Source organism: Triticum urartu, chromosome 2, assembly GCF_003073215.2.
Source record: "Triticum urartu cultivar G1812 chromosome 2, Tu2.1, whole genome shotgun sequence".
Taxonomy (NCBI): Eukaryota; Viridiplantae; Streptophyta; class Magnoliopsida; order Poales; family Poaceae; genus Triticum; species Triticum urartu.
In genome coordinates, this window is record NC_053023.1 from 552,626,675 (window position 1) to 552,635,268 (window position 8,594).

The following is an 8,594-nucleotide window of genomic DNA, read 5'->3' on the forward strand; positions in this document are numbered from 1 at the left end:
TTTTACATATAGGTTTTTTCTTCAATTTCCTTTTTTCCTTTTCCCTTTTGCTTTTTCTTCTTTACCTTTTTTAGTTTTCTTTTCCTTCCTTTTTATTTTTCATTTTTTATGAAATACTATCAAAATATTTAAACAACTTTTGGGAAAAAACCCGAACATTTTCATAAAAAGTACACTAACATATTTTAAAAGATTTGTAGATTTTTAAAAAAATTCATGTACACTTTAAAATTTCATGAATATTTTTTTCCACATGTGTGCATATTGTTTAAACCACGTGATCATCTTATATAATGGGCGATATATTTTTTAAAGTGTGAACACTTCTTAACAACAACAACAACAACAAAAACCCTTTACTCCCAAACAAGTTGGGATAGGCTAGAGGTGAAACTCATAAGATCTCGCGACCAAGTCATGGCTCTGGCACATGGATAGCAAGCTTCCACGCACCCCTGTTCATAGCTAGTTCTTTGGTGATACTCTAATCCTTCTGGTCTCTCTTAACGGACTCCTTCCATGTCAAATTCGGTCTACGCCGACCTCTCTTGACATTCTCCGCACACTTTAGCCGTCTGCTAAGCACTGAAGCTTCTGGATGCATGCGCTGAATATGCCCAAACCATCTCAGACGATGTTGGACAAGCTTCTCTTCAATTGGTGCTACCCCAACTCTATCTCGTATATCATCATTCCGGACTCGATCCTTCCTCATGTGGCTACACGTCCATCTCAACATACGCATCTCCGCCACACCTAACTGTTGGACATGTCGCCTTTTAGTCGGCCAACACTCAGCGCCATACAATATTACGGGTCGAACATTGCGGGTTGAACACTTCTTAATAATTGCATGAATATTTTAAAAATAGAAGAGCACTATTTATAAAATATGTCATATTTTAGAGTAGTTGTTTTTCTATAAATATTTGATCATTTTAAAATTAAATATTTATTTTCAAACCGTGAACACTTCTTAAATTACACGAACATTTTTTAACATATTTGATGTTTAGAATTATATGAATTTTCCTTATAAATTGTGTAAACAATGTTTAAATTACATGAAAACAATTTAGATACTATATATCATGCAATTTTTATATTTTGGAGTGGAATATATATCATGCAAGTGTGCGAGGTTGTTTTCGGCCCTTTTTAATTTTCCTTTGCCTGCATCTGCTGCAACCTGCAAGCCCAGAACGATCGGGATACATCAGGCAGGCCCATATCGGTACCACATCACTCGAAAAAAAAAACTGATACAGAACGTTTGCAGATAGCCACTAATTTTTCCAATTATGTATAGAAAGAACTGGATTTCAGTGAAGTAATCCTTGGGGTACAGTTTACAGAACGAAACACAGATAAACGACCTACTCCATTCTTCTGGCTGGTTGCTACTCTCTCCGATTCATATTACTTGTTGCTGCTTTAGCTTTAGGAGTAGTAAATAATTTTATGAGCTCATCCCTTCAGGAACCTCTTGAACCAGCCGGCGGAGCGCTTGGGGTACCGCTTTCGCCCATCACCGTAGTCCACGAAGTGTAACCCAAAGCGCACCGTGTACCCGGTCGCCCACTCAAAGTTGTCCAGCAGCGACCACGCGAAGTACCCCTTCACATTTGCCCCGTCCCTGACAAACGTAAGCAATTAATCCACTGTCAGATAAGTATAAGATTTCAAGGTTGTTGACAGAGTTGGAGTTGTCCGACCTGATCGCACTCAACAAGGCAATAAGGTGCATGTGGTGGTACTCTATCCTCGCATCGTCCTTCAGTGCTTCCGCAAGTGGTAGGCTCGTGTTGGTGGTGGTTTCACCGAGGCCTAGATCGCAGAGGCAAATAGTTCTGTAAGTTTAAGTTTCAGTATGTTTATGTTTCTATGAGAGGGAATATGCTCACCATTTTCGGTGATGTAGATTGTAGGATTGCCATACTTCTCCTTGACATAAAGCAACAGATGACGTAACCCTTGAGGGTAGACGTAGAGCCAAGGTAAACCAGTCTATATGCATGATATTTACGGAACCGAATCAGCACACATGAAAAATGTGGAAACAATTATGGAAGATTTGTTTCTATGTATGGAAGAGGCAAATTACCTCAGGACCTATGGGGGCACCATTTCGAACACCTAACATAATTGGAAAAATTAGTACATATAGTAGAGATGGTAAGCTGCAAATATTTGTACTTTGAAATATTTGATCCTAAAGGAAAATGATTGATCCAAGACTCACCGGTAAGATTAGCTCGGGCATCTGTATTGTAGCTCTTCAGGCCATTTGATGGTGGAAGGTTATCAGCATAGTTTGCAGTGTAGTAGTTGATACCAATGAAGTCGAATGCACCCTTGACCAATTTAGATTGTTGTTTGGTGAACCGCGGCAAGCGATCTCTGACAATTCTTCTCATGCTCAATGGGTAGTCTCCTCTGGTTAGGGGGTCCATAAACCTGCAGGCACTCCTGGCCAGTAAGATCATTTCCATCTAGACCATGACAACCAGAAAATGCGTGGATCACAGAACTTACCATCCAAGCATGAAGTCTGTAGCACGCTTTGCTGCATCACTGTCGGAGGCTGAACGGGAGAAAGGAACAAACCAGGCTGAGACTAAAGTTATCCCAATCTTCCCCTTCTGAACGACCTGCGTTTGAATCAGTCATCGGATCGTTCATGCACAAATAATACTGAAGGGCTTTCGTTAATCACCTTATATTTCTTTCTGTATAATTTGACGGCCGCCGCATGGGCGAGTAGCTGATGGTGGGATACTGTGTAAGGCTCACTTGCTGAATCTCCAGCGCTGCATTTCCCCATCTCCCAGGGCGAGCACCTACCTGGCGCAAGCACGCCCATTGCATAGCCCGCAACGCTCACGGCCCAGGGCTCATTGAATGTGATCCAGTGCTTCACTCGGTCCCCGAACTCCCTGAAGCAGACTTCAGCGTAATCCTTATAGTCGTTTCTGCACCAGCGGAAGTACAGTTCAATTATCTTTACACGCTATCGTGCGGTTGTACAAACAATATTAGAGAGAGAGAGTGTATCGCTAGTTCGATGCCTCTGTTGTGATAGTAATAAACATACACCCCAGTTTATAAAAAGTACATGCCATTTCATGTATGCACATGTGGTAAGTCATCTCAAATTAACAAAAAAAGAAGACAATATTCAGAGATATCAACGTCTCCTTGTTGAAATGAACATCCATTTAACTTCAGTAAGTGATAAAATATCATGGAAGGATCTATTCATGAATCATGAACATCTATTCAACTTCAGTTTTGCATGCATTACTTTCAACAACAACATTAAATTATGTAGAGAAGAGGGCCCCTTTGTTATTGCTGACTTCTTTTGATGTTCTTATTTGACCTTTTCATTTTCCCTGCCGATTTGACTTGTTGTCACGTCATAGCATTTTGTACAGCAAATGCTATTATCCCAACACATATCCCACTAGCGTTTTCCATTTTTACGATGCTTTTTTAGCACTTACATGATATTAGGGTTAAGAAACCCTCCGTATTTATCTTCTAATGCCTGGGGTGAATCCCAGTGAAAAAGGGTCACAAATGGCTGCACCCCTGCAAAAGTAGAGATTTCTGATCTTAAGAATCATCCAGTGAAATAGAGAACAAATAGTATGATGCTGTCTGCAGCATTCAGGATGAGACCATTGCGTAATAAATCTTAAATAAATAATCAATGCTAGATACATCTACCTCTTGATAATAGCTCATTAATCAAGTTGTTGTAATACTCAATGCCTTCTCTGTTGACTCCACCTCTCAGAGTCCCATCTGGCATGCATTCATAAGGCCGATGTGAACATTTTTGTCAACTTACATATGGATGATATGCAGGATAAAAGAAGGAGCAGAACATATGAGGACGGAAACATATATTTGGTCATACCTGGAAGAATCCTTGTCCATGATATGGAGAACCTGTATGCATCCATTCCCATATCCTTCATGAGGCGCACATCTTCCTACGGTTTTTGCAAAGTTGATATCAGTATTACCTAGCTGTTTCTTTTTTCTGAATTAGATTTAAAATTCTAAAATCTTTTCATGAGTGCCATCTTGATCTATATATTTGAGCATATAATCTATGAAATGCTAAGAATCCAGGAAAAATGCAGGATAGCTAATTTAAACTATCAGTAACTATATCCTTACCTTGTAAAGATGGTAGGAATCCACTGCAACATCCCCGTTGCTTCCGTCGACAATTTTGGCTGCAAAAAATCATTCTGAATTTTATTGAAAAAGTCTCTTCTGCTCATTGATATTCTTGTTGTTGAAAGGAAAATCGTGATTTAACTTCAGACTTACATGCACTACTTTACCAATAATCACCCCCATTGACCCGATGGATAGAAATGTGTTTTCCGCAAAAAAAAAGATCGATAAAAATGCTTACTTGCCTTGAAACTTACAATTATTGACATGAAAAGTGTGCTTATATATATTCAGACTCGTTAGGCGACTTGGTTGGCGAACCCTAGCCGCCACTCTCCGAGCTCCTTCCTTCGTCTTTCTCCCTCGCTGCCGCCGGTCAAAGCCCAATCGGTAGATAGTGACGGCGGGGTCTTCCTCCTCGTGCCCGGCCGGCTTGGGTAGGTGGGTGCGGCCATGGCAGCGGCCCGAGTTGGTGGCGGCGCAGTGCACTGCTCGTCGAAAGCGTAAGTGGTAGGGGCGCGGTGGGCGGCGCTGTCGTGGAAGGTGCTCCCAATCGCCTGGAGGCTTCGGGCCCGTTGTGGCCGTACGTACACCAACGGATCTGCCGCCGCGAGCGGTCCTCGCGTTTGTCGGTCGCTTGACCTGGCGGGATCTATTCTACTCCCTCCCTCTCGGCTGGATTTTTGCCCATGCTCGCGGCGTGGGTTGTTCGATCCTGGCCGGCGGTCAGTTCTCTATCTGTACTCTGGATTCAATCGTTTGCCCCGTTCTTTTTTTTTCTTTCTAGAATCCCCCTGTTGTTTTGGTGTTCGACCATTTCTTTAGGGAACGTTGTTGCTTTATTCAAAGTTCAGAGCCCGATCCCAAGCGATTTCACACTCGGGAGATACATGGAGCCAGATTTTACACAATTGTTTAATATAATCCTTTCTACCTAGGATATGTGTGATTTTATTAACCAATCGTCACACCCAAGCAACTCTAAACTTAAGAAAAGAGTAAAATAACCATTTAACTTCGTCGACTCATTGTCCATTTTATAGAGAAATCCCTTTGCTCATTTTTGATTTTGCTCACCACCACTCAAGAGTCCGTCTTGAGAATAACCTTTTGGACGTTAAGTTCTTTCGCCAAAATAAGGGCCCGCCGACATGCCATCATTTCCGCCACCTCGGTATCGTGAGTGGAAGGGAAAAAAATGGCACGTGCCCGCAAGGAAGCTGCCATGGTCGTCCCTAAGGACATCACCTCCCCTCTGTTCAACCATTTTGCTCCGACTTGTTAATGGAAGGTACCAACCTGGCGTCTGACGCGGCATGGCCTCTATCGGCCATTTAAAAAGGTTGTGTCATGCCGGGCCGAAGGCCTGACTTTGAGGATCAGCGTGGCATGCTAATTAAAAGGTACGAGGCCTCCTTATGTGTTCGTACCAAGCGGCGCTCATGCTTGACCACAAGGAACCTAAGGTCTTATACAATGCAAAACGCTTAAGCGAGGTGCTTAGAGAAATAAATCAATCTTTCTTTAAGCACCAATACTTATTTGTATAGGGTGGATACTTAAGGCCCTGTACAACGGTGGGTCCTTAGCTAGATGTCATATTTTGTTTTCTCATATGTGATTGCACCGGTGCTTAAGAAGGGAGGCAGAAGTAAATGTTTGCTTCTGGTGCCAGCCGGTGCTTGGAAGGAATAACTGCTCCCTTCAAGCCTCCATCCACGGAAAAAACAAAGAGAAAAAAGACCCCAACCCTTCCAGCTGAGAAACGAATCACTTTTGCATGACACCTCTACATTGCAAGACGAGACGCAAAGCTACTCTTTTTCCTCAAGCACTTGTGCATAGGCATCCAGTGGCGGAGCCAGAAAAATAGGATGAGAAGGGCCGAGTATTGTTAAACCTTGTTGGGATGGGCCAATCCATCAAAAACATCCATTTTTAGCAAAAAAATCACTGCTACTATTCATATATTAGGCCTAAATCACAGATGTTAGGGGGGGGGGGGCAGGGCCCTGGCTGGCACCCCCTGTCTCTGCCACTGTAGGCACCTATCATTGTACAAGGCCTAACAAACTAAGTTATGCTTACCTCGTAAATGTATAGAAGTTTGATGCAGAGTTTGTAGGATGTAATTACTTAATGAATATATGTTCACGTTAATTAATACATATTCCCTCTGTCCTAAAATAAGTATCTCAGCCTTATACTAACTTTAATACACAAAGTTGTGCTAAATTTGAGATATTTATTTTAAGGCAGAGGGAGTATGTTCTTGACAAGGCACCAAGTTACTACTCCCTCCGTTTATTTTTATAAGTCATTTCAGACAACTGAAAATATGCTATTTTGCACATTGTCTAAAATGTCTTTAAGGCCTTATAAAAGTGAACAGAGGGAGTAACATTTTTCCACAATAAAAGGGTACAAGTTGCATCGCAAAAAATAAAGATACAAGCTGCGTGTGGCAGAAGTATGTATTATATATACATGCCTGGGTGCAGGTGAGTGAAGTTGTCCCAGATGCTTGGTCCCCTGCCCCCCTCCATTGCACCACCCTCATACTGCATGCATGTCATTGTCCAATATATTTGTAATAAGATGATGCCAGTACCAAATGTTTCATAATATAGATATTGTTATTAGTTAATTGCAAGAGCAGACCAGATCCACAACCGAGATTTCATAATGTACATAGTCAAACTGGCAGATGTAGTTAACTGGCCAATCACTGCTTATGCATACTGTTAATTTTGTTTGGATAGGCTGCCGTTTACTGTTTTTTCTTGCTTGTTCATACTTAATTTTATTATAATGAAATGTAATAACAATTGTTCTATGGTTTGCGGGTAAAAAAAAGACTGCATGTGCAAGAGTGTCCCATGTGCAATTGTGCATTTGCACGATACCAGATCCAGAATAAAATATTTAGATGTAATAACATCTTATATTATGGGATGGCGGAAGTAATTAATTGGCTAATCACTTTGCAGATCGGAATCAAAGATCAAATCATACATGTCGAGTTGAGTATAATTTTCGTCCCTCTTCTTTCTTACAAGCATTCATGATCTCGTTCTATTTGTTCTTACTCCTTCCATGAGTTGTTTTCTAGTTATATTTCTAACTACATTTACTTCTAATATTAAGAAGCAGCCGCTTGCATGCTTGCTACAACCAGCTTCTGTACTTCCTCCTGAATATATTGCTCAAACGGCTTCCGTACTTGTAGCAGCAACCAAGTTGTTCTGAACTGAGAAAAGCAAACCAATAGACGGAAGAAGTTGAAACCTGATAGGACGAGGAGGCCGTTCCGAAGACGAAGCCCTTGGGGAAGCTCCCCCGGCTTATCAGCTGCCGTCCGGCGCCATCGTAGGCGCCGGAAGCGACAGCCAGAAGGACAAATGAGAGGAGAAGGCGACCAGGCATCGCCACCAACGCTCTTGCAGCCGTATATGGGGTAGTTGCAGAGGAGGATACCTGTATATATTGCAGTGGTTATGACTGTGCGTCAAAGGGTTACTGTCAAAGTGGACTAGGTATCTAGGCCGGCCGGCCGCTAGAACAAGTTGTTAAGTCTTAATCTATTACTAGTATTGTCCATTGTAGACAGCCATGTTGTCCAAGAGTGTCAACAGTTCCTGAGTTCAAGCTAAGAAATCCTCTTTTTATCCAACACCTGTGCTTAATTTAACCATCTGACAGGGTAACCTCTCATGCACGTCAGGCCCCAGATGCTTGGTCCCCTGCCTCCCTCCATTGCAACCCCCCCCCCCCCCCCCCCCCCCCCCCCCCCCCCCCCTCATACTGCATGCATGTAAATGTCGGGCAAATTTGTAATAAGATGATGGCAGAACAAAATAATAATAATAATGTAGATATCATTTATGATTGTAAGGGGAGACCGTAGATAGTTAATTGGCTAATCACTTCTTGGTTCAGAACAAGGATCAACTCTCATATATGCTGAACTTGAGTATAGTTAATTTCTCCAACTTGTTACCATGCTTGCCTCCTGACGGGACGTCAATAAAAGGCAAATAAAAGAATGTAGGCAGCAGCAAGAGTGGCGCCATAGGCAAGGCGTCTCTTGCTGCTTGATGGATGATCTTCGGTCTCTCGGCCCATCCTCTTGGATTGGATTGTCGTTGTGGGTTGGGAGGTGTCTGATGTCTTGTGTCGAGGTGTTCTTGTCGGGGGTCACTTGGCGTAGGAGCAATGCCGGGGTTTGTGGATTTTGTGTTTTCGAAGAGTCTGGCGGTTGCCGCTCGTGCGGTTGTGAGTTTCTTGCCATGTGAGTAGTTAGTCATTGTTCCGTGTGTATTGGTTTTCGCCCGATTTTCTATTAATTAACTAGGCGATTATTTTCTTCTTAATTAATTGATGAGGCAAAAAAATTGCCT

General features: G+C 42.3%; 1 protein-coding gene across 3 annotated transcripts; it reads right to left on the bottom strand.

Annotated features, from left to right (window-relative positions):
- Positions 1-1,221: 1,221 nt before the first annotated feature.
- LOC125538702 (beta-glucosidase 12-like) lies at positions 1,222-7,638 on the bottom strand. Of its 3 annotated transcripts, XM_048701977.1 has the most exons (13): positions 7,483-7,638; positions 6,686-6,755; positions 4,192-4,250; positions 3,926-4,001; positions 3,733-3,810; positions 3,507-3,594; positions 2,717-2,972; positions 2,536-2,651; positions 2,243-2,457; positions 2,105-2,136; positions 1,905-2,007; positions 1,716-1,827; positions 1,222-1,636 (listed from the first exon to the last, which is right to left on the bottom strand). In XM_048701977.1, the coding sequence occupies exons 1-13, from the start codon at positions 7,618-7,620 to the stop codon at positions 1,468-1,470; spliced, it is 1,512 nt and encodes a 503-aa protein (XP_048557934.1). In that variant the 5' UTR covers positions 7,621-7,638; the 3' UTR covers positions 1,222-1,467. The 3 variants fall into 3 exon arrangements, with proteins under 3 accessions (XP_048557934.1, XP_048557933.1, XP_048557932.1); XM_048701976.1 differs by lacking the exons at positions 6,686-6,755; positions 7,483-7,638 and adding an exon at positions 4,452-4,847 and having other exon boundaries at positions 1,227-1,636; XM_048701975.1 differs by lacking the exons at positions 6,686-6,755; positions 7,483-7,638 and adding an exon at positions 4,452-4,590 and having other exon boundaries at positions 1,227-1,636; positions 4,192-4,265.
- Positions 7,639-8,594: the final 956 nt, after the last annotated feature.